General features: G+C 36.4%; 1 protein-coding gene across 1 annotated transcript in view; it reads left to right on the forward strand.

Moving 5' to 3' along the window:
* Positions 1-3,264: 3,264 nt before the first annotated feature.
* Positions 3,265-12,935, forward strand: part of WDR72 (WD repeat domain 72) — a 91,977-nt gene continuing 82,306 nt past the window's right edge. Inside the window, exons 1-6 of the mRNA XM_059857964.1 lie at positions 3,265-3,417; positions 4,425-4,531; positions 7,485-7,563; positions 10,277-10,451; positions 10,944-11,020; positions 12,721-12,840. Coding sequence (XP_059713947.1) covers positions 3,265-3,417; positions 4,425-4,531; positions 7,485-7,563; positions 10,277-10,451; positions 10,944-11,020; positions 12,721-12,840 — 711 coding nt within the window. The remainder of the gene's footprint in view (positions 3,418-4,424; positions 4,532-7,484; positions 7,564-10,276; positions 10,452-10,943; positions 11,021-12,720; positions 12,841-12,935) is intronic.

Consider the following 12,935-nt stretch of genomic DNA (forward strand, 5'->3'; position numbering starts at 1 on the left):
CTAGTCAAAAAAGCTGAGTGATGAGGAAAAGACCTTGCATAAATATGTGCTTAGTAAGGCATTCAAGGTCAGACCTTCAGCTTTCTGGCCTCTTAAAGCTTTTGATTAGACTTTTAAATATCTCATAGCTCCTGCAGAATAAGAGATGGTGTACTCAGATTTCCAAATTAAGCTTTAATACTACACAAATGGTCCAAAGTTACTAAAGTAGTGCAACCAAAGTCCTTGAAGCTGTGAGAATTTGGATGATTTTGCAAGTTAGCAATGTTTTGTGGTGTGGTTTCAGTGTGAAAGGAACTAGAGATAGAATAGTAGAGATGGAACAAGTTAGTGGTGAGATGGACTGGTATGGTTTTAACTAAAACCAGTGCTTTTCAGTAATGAGAGAGCACTGTTTGGCAGTATGCTTATAAGGGCAGCAAAAATAAAATTACTAGGCTGTAAGCAGGGAGAAATGGGCAGTAGGACTGAAAAATGTGATTTCTAGTTGAATTATGGGTTAATACTGCAAATCAGACATGCTTGAGTGGGCAGAGCTGGAGGAATTTGACACTGTGCTGATAAGCTACATGCAGTTCTGATATGCCTTGGGCAATAGTTGACTTTGTGAAAACAGCTTTTACCTTTTTAAAAGGAACAGTCTGATAAATATCTGTTGATTTTATTTCAAAAAAGTTTGCTTTAGGTGCCATCAGCATCACTAAAAGAATTGGTGAAGCTAAGTATTTTCAAAATGTGTCCATGTGGATATAATGTATTTGTAGTGAAGTCATGCTACACTAAGAAGCAAAGGTTTCATTCAAACTGCTTGTGCATCAAAGTATCTTAATCCAAAAAACAAGTGGAGAAAAAGTGAAGGACTGTATTAATGCAAAAATTTGTGTAATTTCTGCTTTCCTTCTCTTGGGCTTCAGTCATAATGTAAAGGAAAGCATACAAAATATTCCTGTAACATTTCAGTCTAAATTAATTCTCTTACAACTAGTGTTTTGTCAGAAGTGGTAGTTTTTCATTCATGTTACTCATGAGTAACTAAACTGTCTGCAGATAAATCATCTCTACATTAGCAAATTCTATCAGCTTGTTTTCTTTGTAACATGTGTTCATTTGAGTTCTCTCAAATCACTTGCTCAGCAGTAGGTCCTTGGCTAAGAATATTGAGCTTGATTCTGTGCTCCCCTTATAGGAAAATATAATTTATGACTCAATACTCAATGCAGTACAAACCTGAATTGTGCTTCCTTGTGTTGTTTTACACTAATTGAACACTCCCATGGCACAAGTATAAAAGACTACATGATATGCAAGCAAGTGCATTTTAAAGATGCAGGATTTGGCTCATCAAACTCTTTTGGCAGCCATCCCTTTATAAGCCCTATGAAAATGTGAACCTTTATTAGCTTACCTGATAACTAAAAACATGTCATTAAAGATTGTCCAGAACAGCTTATTTCAGGGTGTAAACTGCAAGATAAAAAGATTTCAGTGTTCACCAGTAGCTTCATATGACTGGAGATTAAAAAAAAAAAGTTTTAGAAAAGTCAGATTCTAATGCTGAGAACAATAAAATATCTCAGTATTTTTATACAGCCACATGGAGCTTTTATATGAAACTAAGTGGGATTTAGCCTAATGAACTCATGACCTCAATTTTTTCTTAGATTCTTCTTCCTCTGCCCTCAGCATTCTGTCAAGGTTATATGGCAGGACCTCAATAGTCTGCCATACCAGTTTTTTCAGCCTTTTTTTCTCAGTAGCTGAGCCCTTTATCTCATTTTCTTGTCAGGAAGCAAGACCATTCCTTTAGTTCTGTGTCACTTTAGGCTTTTGGTATTAGTCATGAAGATACCTCTTGTCCGTGTCCCTGCTTTCAACTCCTGTTGTGCTGGGTTACAGTTTCCTTAAGCATAACTTAAAAGGCTGCTTCTGTGCTCCATTTCTGTCCTGTGGTCTTTTCTGAATTATCACAGGAACTGCTCTTCATGTCACTTCTCATCATTCCTGTGTTCTTTCCTTTGACTCACTGTTACTGGCTGTCATGCATTTTTTTCTACCCACTTCCTGTCTCTCCTCAGAAAAGTTCAGCTTTACTGTCATGTGTTTTGACTGAGCTCTCCCAGTTGCACTACTGTATCATCTTGTTTCATTTTGAACCTCTTTCCTAAGGATGTGCAAAGGGCTCTGGTGTCTCTTCTTTGTCCAGGACAAATTGGACCACACCTTCTCTGAAAGGTGAATTTTGCTTAGTGGCTGCAAAGCAGTTGCTCTGAAATATGACTTCAATCTTATTATTGCTGTCTGGATTAAAATAAAGATGACATAGGTGACATACAGTACTTTTCAAAAGAAAAATTAAGGTATTTGTTTATTTAAGGGACCTTAGATAATGATGAATCTGAAACAGTTTAAAATCTTTTCCTTCTTTTTCTCTGACACCTGAGAATAACATGTTGATGTATACAAACAATTTTGACATAGTTCAATCTATCAGCTGTTGTCAGTCTATCTGTTGCTTAGCTGATGGGAGTCAAAAACTGTTCTCAGCCAGACACGCCTATTAAATCAATTTTTTTCAGTAGGGACAAATCTGTTAGATGAATTTTTTTGGGCAAGGGACTCATGTCTTGAGCAACAAATTGTATTCATTCTCTGTATCTCAGCTTGCAGCTCTGCTGCCACCTTACTTTTTGTTTTTGTCTCCAGATGTGCCACAGAATGGTTGGTTATATGGTTAAGTATGTAGCTCTGCTATCTTGGGCCTCATTTTTCTCTTCCTCCCTGACCCACCACCACCAGTTCTCTCCTTTTGGCCATATTATTTTTCTCTTGTCTTACCCTCCTAGAAATCAGAGTCTTTATTGACACCCTGCTCTTGTGCCGCCTCTGCTCCAGCAGTTGGCTCCTGCTGATGCCAATGAGCAGCGCTGCTGGTTGGAGGGAACACGGGAAGTCTTGTGTATTCCACCAGCCACGTTTGGGGAGAACAACGTGAGCCCATCAGAGCTAAGCCAGGCTCTGTGGGGCAGCACACAACTCTTGCTGCTGATGATTCAGGATTCTGATAGGTATTGGTCCCTGAAATTGTTAGCGTGATGTTGGCAACAGCAAGAAAATGTTTCAATGCCTTATCAGTGTCTTACAGCAATATTTTATTGCTTCCCTTTCTAAATGTTGATTACATTCCCCCTTTTTTTAGGTGATTTTTTTCCTTATGTTAAATCCTGCTTAGGATCATCATGACTTGTTTGTTTTCAGGTGTTGACCATGAAGGCATCAGTACCAGCTGTGGCTGTGTGGGGGAGAACAGCTCCCTCTCACAGCATCACTGCTGTGATGATCACAGATGACCAGCAGACCATAGTTACAGGGAGTCAAGAAGGACAAATATGTCTCTGGGATCTTTCATCAGACTTACAGGTTTGTGTCCTCTGTGCTACAGTTTGCCAAAGAGACTGGAGTTTTATCTTTTAATTTTGGCAATAGGGTTATCCATACTTGTGCTTATTTAGATGAATTTTTTAAAGTTAGTCTGATATTTGTTATAGGAAACTCATGAAGCAGAAAGTGAAATGCCTATATAGGCAACCTGTTATTTGCAGACTTTGGAGAATTTCTCACAGATTAGCATGCCCAGTGGATTATAATTTGAGACTTGGTGCTCTGAGCAGTGACAGCAAGTAAATATATACAATTATCATGATTTGTATCTTGTGAAGGTTTTTTTCTTTTGTAAATCAATTGCTAAGCATAACCTGTCATTTAAAGAAAAAATATTTATAAAACCGAATCTGTCTACCAAGCTGGAAGCAGCAAGATGAAACTTTTATTTTTGATATAAAAAATATGCAAATTATTGCTTTATTTCATATTTATTTTCCTCAGAATGGAGCAGAGTCAAAACAGTTCCTGTTTTTTAAATTCTGTTTCTAGAATGAAGTGGGTTTTTTTTTTTAATTTAGTTGTCCCATTTGGACTCAAACTCAGTCTGAAAGTTTGCACTTTTATGAGGCTACCTTTTCCAATTAAGACCTGTGCATGCAGTGATGATAATCAGGTTATTTAAACATGTGGTATGAAACACAGGCTTAAGAACTTTGGTTTATCAGTTTCTACTTCACTGTGCCACTTTGGGTGCATGCTGTAGGATGAAGGCCTGAGATGTCCTGCACATTGCCTGTTTTATAACATTTTATGTTCCATACATTCTTCAGAAGATGAATGCAGTGAATATAAAAACTTAGCTTTATGCAAACCTCATAAAAATTCTTCCACATCTTTCTGCACTCCAGAAACATGATGGAAGAACATAAGAATATGAAGCAGATTGACAATTATATAGATTGACAAGTAATATTCTCTTGGTTTTAGATATCTTAAGTAATTTCTATACAAACTAAGGATAAATCATTATATTATTCTCCTAGATTTCATCTAGAGAAATTCTCTTTGGCCATACTGCTTCTGTAACTTGTTTGGCAAAAGCAAGAGAGTTTGAGAAACAGCCATTTGTAGTAAGTGCTACTGAAAATGGGTAGGTAACTGTATATTCAATTATTCATTTCTTAAATCATGAAATGTCTGTCAAGTGTAGGTCAGATTATGCATTTGCAGAAATGTTTCAATCCACTTCCATGATACTAAAAAGATAGCAGCTACTTAGGGTAGTGACTACGTTGTCAATATTCAATGGTCCAACTAAGAGCTTGTCCCATGGACTACAGGAATGTTTGGCAGATTGACATATCCACTTAGTAGACAGAAAAAAATAATTATTCAAAAGGGTTGATTAGACCCAATTCCAAGAGAAATTAATGGGTTATTGGGGGACTTCAGCAATTCAACAGCATTTGAATATCATAGTGTGTTTCTCTGTTTCTTCTGGAGCTCACACTTGAGAACTGAACCAGTAGAAGAGGCTAACGTACTCTGATGTGGTTTATGGTTCCTCAGTCAGTATGTATGGAAACAGAATGGCCATGAATTAAAGGCATATGTGCTCCTTTTCTGTATTTCAATCTGATGTGCTGTTTTGGAGAATATATCCTTTCAGAGGATCCTGATCTTGCAGCTTTTCAGCTATGTGTGTATTATGACATAGCCTGTCACTTGAGTCAAACTACTTCCTTCATTTCTGCAAGGTTACACTTGAGAATATTTGATAACCTTTTCAGCTGGGGTCTGAGCACCTGTTATGATTTCATCTGTTGAAAACAGGGCTTGCTTCTTATTTCCTTAAGGGCTTGCTTAAGCAATTTTGTCTCACTGCTTAATTATACTCCCCTTTTTTCTTTTTTTTGGGTTCATTGTTTCTAATTAACTGGACAGCACTGTTAAAATGGCTTTCCATGAAGAGCAGCTGTCAATTGTCCTTCAATCTGTACCTTAAGGCTTCTGGTTTTTCACTGAGTAGCTTATTTATCTTTTCTTGCTGCTAGGAACCCTTCCTGCTTCTCTCATTCAATCATGAGTATACTACAAAGGGATAACCTGCAAAAAAACTATTTCAGGCTTCTTAATCTTGAAAGATTAGGTAGCCTCCCTGGACAGGTAGTATTAAACATTACTGCTTATGTGCAGAGAGGGTGAGAGATCTACAACCAGTTTTGTATTGCTCTTCTAGAGTTCTATCAAACGGTTCTGAGAAGAAGCTGCTTTTCTTCCCAGTTCTGAAGTTCTGTTCGTGCAATACTTCTTCCAGGTCATACTGGGAGCAAAGATGCTGTATTTCTGAAAGAAACCTGAGATGGAAAGTGTTAAGAAACAAATGAGGATATTGCTGTAAATATACCATAGGGGCATGTTCACATCCTAAAGATTATAGCTCTGAAGGGATCATTAGACTTGTTTGGAATGCATATATGTAGGATTTAATTGTCTTCTGGCCCCTTTAAATGTTCACTTTTGCCAAATTACTCCTGACTTCCCATCCGTATTACGTAAGTGCAAAGCATCCATCACTGATCCCTCTAAGGTTACAACCTGAAGTTGATGTAATTACAAATAGGAATCCTTGTCTTCAGGAGATGGAGAGTTTGCCAAAATGCTTTTTCTGGCTTGTGAATAATTCACTTCTGCCATTTTCAATCTTCCATCTCCTTGTAGTGAGGATGGAAGAAATCTTATGGAAGATGATTCTATGATAAGCTTCCCTGTTCCACTCCAGGTTATTTTCAGAGTTTCTATAACTGACTGCTCCCAGAAGAACAAGCATTGAACATTATTTTTTGTACTTCCAGTATGAAAGTTCATAAAGGAGTCTCTAATGATTCATGAGTTCTCACTGATGTCCTATGAGTGACAAACCTGTCCTACAGCACATACTGTATGGAATATTGCTCACTCCTTATTAGTACACACAGTAAATTGAATACATCATCCAGAAGCTGAAGTTACCCTCTGATATTCTGGTCTCATTTGTGCATGTTTGTAGGTATGTATGTATCACAGTAATGTAGCTAAAGCAGTAAAGTTCTGATATAAACAAAGAGAAAAGCATTGCTCTGAAAGCTTTCACAAACAGTATAAGGCTTTCACTTAATTTCTGACTTTGGATCTACCAATTTGATGCTGCTATTGCTCAGCTGAAAAATATTAAGAAATAATGCTTTGAGTTCAGCATCAAATGGAAAAGTAGATAGGTTAAAATGTAAATTACTAAGTAGTATTTCTTATATAATAAAATACTGTCTGCAATGTATACTTATACAGAAAATTTCTTACAATGTAATATGAGAAATAGTGAAATGAGGGTTTCAGTTCTGTAAGTAATGTTTGTTTTTTTAACAAAATCTAAACGCATCAGAGTTGAACATTCAGTTGCTGAGCTATAATATCTCATACAGCCTCATTTACAACACTTAATTTTATTTTCTCTTATAATCCAGTCCCACTGCATGTTGAATAATGTGTAGATAAGGAATGTGTGCCAAAGTCTCCTCAAACAACCTTATGTGTGTCCAAGTGTAGCTATAGTGTTGCACAGGTACTCAGGTGTTTGAGTGCATTGAGAGCAGATTTTGGGAACAGCCTCATGATGGCACTGTTTCTTCTTAACAAACGTTGTTCCTCTCAAGAACTGAAGTCTGATGAGGGAGAAGATGCATGATGCTTTTGAAACGTGTGGTTTAAGTTCAGTGAAATGAATCATTTTCAGGAGGATGTAGTTCCAGTGACAGATAGTTACAGTGACATGTTGACGAGCTGTAATGGCAGTATACCTACAATTTGTTGGAGACCAGAGTTGGTCCTAAAGTCAGGTTGGTTGCAAGGCAGCAGGGTATAATTACCAAAACAAAAAGAAACAGATACTGTGTGTCATCCCCTGCTAATGACTACATTTTCTTACCCAGCAATCTGTAACAAAAAGCTTTATAAATGACCAGACTACACTTAAATACAGCACTAAAGAAAAACTTGGTGGCACAAAATTATTCCAGCCAATTGAGTGGAAATGACAGAGAATAATATGAAGTTATCTTTGGCAGGGAGATGTGTGTTTGGAATGTCACTAGTGGACAGTGCATTGAGAACGCAAAGCTTCCTTATAGGCATACAGCAATCCATGTAAGTATAGCAGCTTTTTGTGGGGTCTCTGTTCATAACAAGAGTTTTGCTTTATTAACATGATATTTTTTAGAAACAGTTTTAAATGTATGGCTTGTAACATAGGAAAGAAGATCCTGTCACAAAATAAGTAGTTTTTAATGTTTTTCTGTTTTTTTTCCTTCTAAGAAAAGAATTGAGACTTCTACGTTCCTCTGCGTTCCTTAATCAAATCAGACTGATTACTTTTAAGCTGCAAATATTTGAAATGCAGTATTGATTAACTTAACTGTTTGTGCATCAGGTAGCCAAGTGAAATGGTCTTAATCTTTGCTCTTGTCTTGTTAAAATTGCATGGAAGCTTCAAGTTTGATGTTGGCTTTTTCATGACGTTTTAACAGTACAAGTAATCTGGCCAAACATTGTGTAACAATCTGCTGAAAGACTAATTTGTAAACTTTTGAATGGCTTTGGTGCTGACCTCCTGACCTCCAAAGGAGTTCACCCCGTTTTCAAAAATACACTTTTATTCATTGCAGAACTTTAGGACAAATCCCTTATTTTCAGGGACTTTCAATATTGCTTCAGATAATTTGGTGTCTCCAGTTGGAACTGTATCCAGGTAAAATAAATATCTAGATTTTGGAGTGTGGGAGAGTTAGAAATACACATGTGAGTGAGATTGAGGGGCCCAACATCTATGGGTTTGATTCTTGGACATGGCTTATTTCTGGATATGTAAGAAGAGGAGAAGCTCAGGGCTCCTGTGTTAGTTAAAATGCTGGTTTTCTTCAGTGAGGAAGTCTAAGGTGGAACTAAGGCTCCAAATGATGGGTATCCGACCTTCATGTAACTCCAAAGCACAGCCAATTTGGAATCCAAAAATTTTAACCCTTCCAGAAGAAAATGTTTTTCCTGACACTGCTTTGGTTGATATGAGGAGTTCAAATACAGTTGAAAAAGCTTGGCTATATTACCAGCAAAAATTATGGAAGATTAACTTCTTAATTTTTTTTTTTACATATATGTGTGTGTATAAAAACTGTATAAATTAAGAATTATTCAACACTTTTATTTGTGCATATGCTTATATTCCTTGAATAGATGTATGTACACAAGCAAAACAATACTTATATTGCTCTTCAAATTGTAATTTGACCTGCTATGTTCTAGTGCTTAATTAGATTTTAATAGATGAAGTTACAGCTAAGTTCTGTGGGGAAGGAGGCAAATCTGGCCTAGCTGATTAGTTGACAGTCTGTACATTTTTTTTGTGGAGATCAGAGAGAAACTATTCATTCTTACCCTTCAAATAGGTGTAGCAAGTACTTGTAGAAAATTGGTAGTTCCTCTGTATTAGAAATGTGCTAAACCTAATTATGGCTAATAATTCTATCTGGTTAATAACTTGGGCAAGATAGTTAAAGGAAAATAGGAACATCTAACAGGAAATCTTTCATAGGGAAAAGTAGGTGTTGTGGGGAGGGGAAACTATTCTTAAAATGCAGCCTTCAGATAACTATAATAAATTGTGGTTTTCTGTGTGTTTTGTTGTAGATTTTTTTCCTTGTTGTTCCTTGGGGAATGGTTGCTTGTGCTGTAGTTAATGTTTGGTTTTAATTGACTACTAACTTATCTGCTCTAGTAGGTTCCTTTTGTTCAGTGTAGATGATTTAGCTATGAATGGCAGATGTCAAGTAGTGCAAACTTAATATTTGCCATTTCAAATGAAATTCAACACCAGGGTCAAAACTTAAACATTTGTGGCTCTTAACCAGTGTGGAATTCTCTCAGAGGAATTACTGACTATAAAATCCTCTGTTTCAAGCCTAATTTAATGGTAACAGCAATTGTAAATTTTAACAATTTCTGCTTATGTTTATTCATACTGTCTGTAGTAATATTTATCCTATTTTTACTACTCGCTTCAGTTAGTTTACTGAAAAAAACCCAAGAATTATTATATAACCAAAACTGTACAGAAAATTTGTAAATCAGGTGTTTTTGTGTTGTCTGACTAGATGATTGTTCCCTTTAAGGTTAATAATAAATGTAAATCTGCTTTGAGGTGACTGTTTATGCATTTATAGAAATTGTTTAAAATTACAGCTTAGAACAGACATGCAATGCAGATGTTCTTGCACATATAAAACACCTAGCAAAAAAAAATCTTTATAGTCACTCTGCACTCTCTCTGTTCCTTTGCTTTGTCTGTTGGTTTTTTTCCCTTTGTGATTGCTGAGAATAGTGTTCAGAAGATTCTGAGCACTAGGGTGTTTAATGTCAGAATGAAGAATATCCTATGGAGTAGAAATCCTTCCTGGAAAGTAATCAGTAATTAATGATGAAAAATTTAATTACGAATATTCTGCATCTGATTCTTCCTTTTCATACAACTGTTGATGACAGGAGGCTTATGAAATGCTTGGAGAGAGGCCTCTCAGAGAAGCATGTCTCAAACTCTTTAGCAAATTATAGTGAAATTTAACACCTGACTTTCTTCCAAAAATTACAAAAATCCTAATATTTAGGAAGGACAGATGCTGCTTTCAGTCTGAAGCACCTTTTACTAAGCTGTGTGCCTTGCTAGTGTCATTATGAATATTGGGTATGGTTTCACATATGCCTTAGATTTTTTTAGTGATACTAGAAGTATTGATTTTGACATGTACAGTGTGAAAATCTTCATGCCATTTGTGTATCTGTGTGCTGACTCTCTGCTTTCCCTGGACAGTATTACCATTGCTCATTCCGAATGACAGGTGAAGGCTGGCTTCTTTGTTGTGGAGAATATCAAGATGTTCTTATTATTGATGCTAAAACTTTGGGTGTTCTTCACACTTTATCATCATCTCAGTCTTCTGATTGGATAAATTGTATGTGTATTGTACACTCTGCAAGAATTCAAGGTATATGTTTTACATGTATTTATGTAGGTTAATTAAATTGTGATAAAATATTTACGCATAGATGGTATGTTCTTGCTTGATTTAATATCAAATCTTTTCACACAGCTGTTATATAGAAGATGTTAAGGTTTCATTGATAGCACAAGAGGTGTTTCGAAGGTTCCTAATAATGGTCCTGTTTTATTTAATATGTTTTTAGAGGAAAAGCACCTTCTTACTGGCTGTAAGCAGCTCAGTTCTTGGATTTAAGTGTAAATAAGTTTTGTAATACCAGAGACATTAAAGGCACAATACCACAGTTCTGTGCCTTCTGTTAATACATTATTCACTGCTTGCTTACACCTTTTGTATTTCTGTCTATAATTTACTTTTTTGTGTGTAAAACTATTTCATGTAAGCAGTGTCCTGCAGAATCCTTGTTTTAGTGCTGAACAGATGGAGGCTGTTTGAACTTGGCTTCAAGTTGACTATCTCACTGTTAACTTTTCACAGAAGACTCTTTGGTTGCAGTGTCTGTAGCAGGAGTTCTCAAAGTATGGGATTTGTCTTCATCTCTGAATAGCATTCAGGTCAGTGTTAATATGAATGTTCTCAAGTAAAGGCTACATTGAAGCAGAATGTGAATAAATTTCTATCTTCTGGATGTGTATAAAATGGATTTTATTACTCTTGTTAGAAAATTCTGAAAACACATCTTCATAGCATTATTTAAAATTGGCCCATTGGACAGCTCTTGCCTTGACAACTGCACTATCTTTTGGCCAGGCTTCTTGTCTTTTCATATTCCAGGATGCTTAAGCTGCAATGCTTTCCTGCTATCCTGATAATGTCTTTGAACCCCTTCACTCTGTCCTTTAAACTCAAAGCTCTTCAATATTGGCCTCTGTACTCCCTCTTCACCTTTGTTACTCTCTTCAAAATGGTCCTTTAGATTTTGTTTTCCTCGGTCTGCTTTTTACAATGCTGTCTTCACTTGGAAAAGACTCTTGCTGTGTCAAGTGCCCTATTTTTCTACCTTCAAACTCACTCTTTTTTGGGTTAATATTCTCAGCAGCTGTCACCTTCCATGAACAAGTGCTAGAATTGGGATGCAGTTTTTGTGTTCTAGTTGGACTCTAACAGCTAGATTCACAAAGAGGCTTCAACAGTGAGACAGAAATGGCAAAATATCAACAGACTTCTCTGAATGTTGGTAACTCACCCACTGCCTGGACAAACTGCAGGGTGTGGGCAGCACTACATGTTTATGGGTTGAATCCGGCCCCTGAGGAGAGTCTGTCAAGTTTGATACCATGCTGGTGTTTTTGATTTATCTGTGGTGTTTTGGGGTGCATCTTTTAACATTCCTAGAGCAAACCCTACTGCTGCGTTGTAAAAATTCTGAGGATTCTAACAACTGATTACAGATGTCAGAGGAACATATGGTGTGGTGCAGTCTTTTTACTGCCTGGGGGCACCTTTTGTGGAGAGACTGCTGCAGAGTTCGTAACAATCCTGCTAAATTCTAAAGGGCGGCGTTTTAATAAATATTGTTGGATTTACTTGGAATTAACTGAAGCTGCAAGATGTCATAAGAAAATGGCTTTCAGTTTTATAGCCGTGATTCCATACATAGTCCTTCTCTGAGAGGTTTTGAGGCTGTTGGTATCTTAAAAACCAGAAACCATCCATTTTAAGTGATTTAATCAATAATTAATAAATATAATTCCAATAGAATAATTTTGAGTGTGATGACTTTAATATGTCTGATATTCCCACAAAAAGTGTGAAAATACATACATTGTTTTTAACAGTACATTTAGCAATACAAAGCAAAGAAAATCTTTAAAGGTATTAAGAGCAAACAAGACAATGGCAACACCAGCATCTCAGACTGTCCTGGTTGCAACAGCAATGAGTGGGAAGGTAAAATATTCATTAGCTTTTCTGAATCTGCTGTTTTATAGGTGTTGTAGCTATTTTTTGACTGAAGAATACCTGGTAGATACTCATTACCGCAGTTTCTATTTATGGCCTGCCTTTGGTCCTTCTCCACATTCATTATTATTTCTTTGAGTGAGATCACAGTCTGAACCACACAGAATGTTTACATTCTTCTGTTTACGTGTTAGTTGTTAACCTGTTGTTTTTCTATTGTTAAGAATTATACATTGCTTTGAATTTTGAAAGCCTCTTAACTGATAATTATTTTCAGTGGGTTGTTTCTATATTAAAAGTTCAGATATCTGAAACTAATTTTATAGCTTTTTTTCCTCTCTGTGCTGTAAAGGAGAAACAAAGTGTGTGCGAGAAGGAATCAAAATCTCTGGACTGCATAAACTGTCAAGCAGTAAGATTTTGTACTTACACGGAAAGGCTCCTTCTTGTTGTGTCCTCCATGTGCTGGCAGGTACATTATTGAGAATTGCACTTTCTTTTTAATGTTCTTAATTTTGAAAAGCTAATATGATTTTTACATGCAGATAGTTGTTTTTCTCCTTTGGT

This window comes from Haemorhous mexicanus, chromosome 13 (assembly GCF_027477595.1).
Source record: "Haemorhous mexicanus isolate bHaeMex1 chromosome 13, bHaeMex1.pri, whole genome shotgun sequence".
NCBI classification, from domain to species: Eukaryota; Metazoa; Chordata; class Aves; order Passeriformes; family Fringillidae; genus Haemorhous; species Haemorhous mexicanus.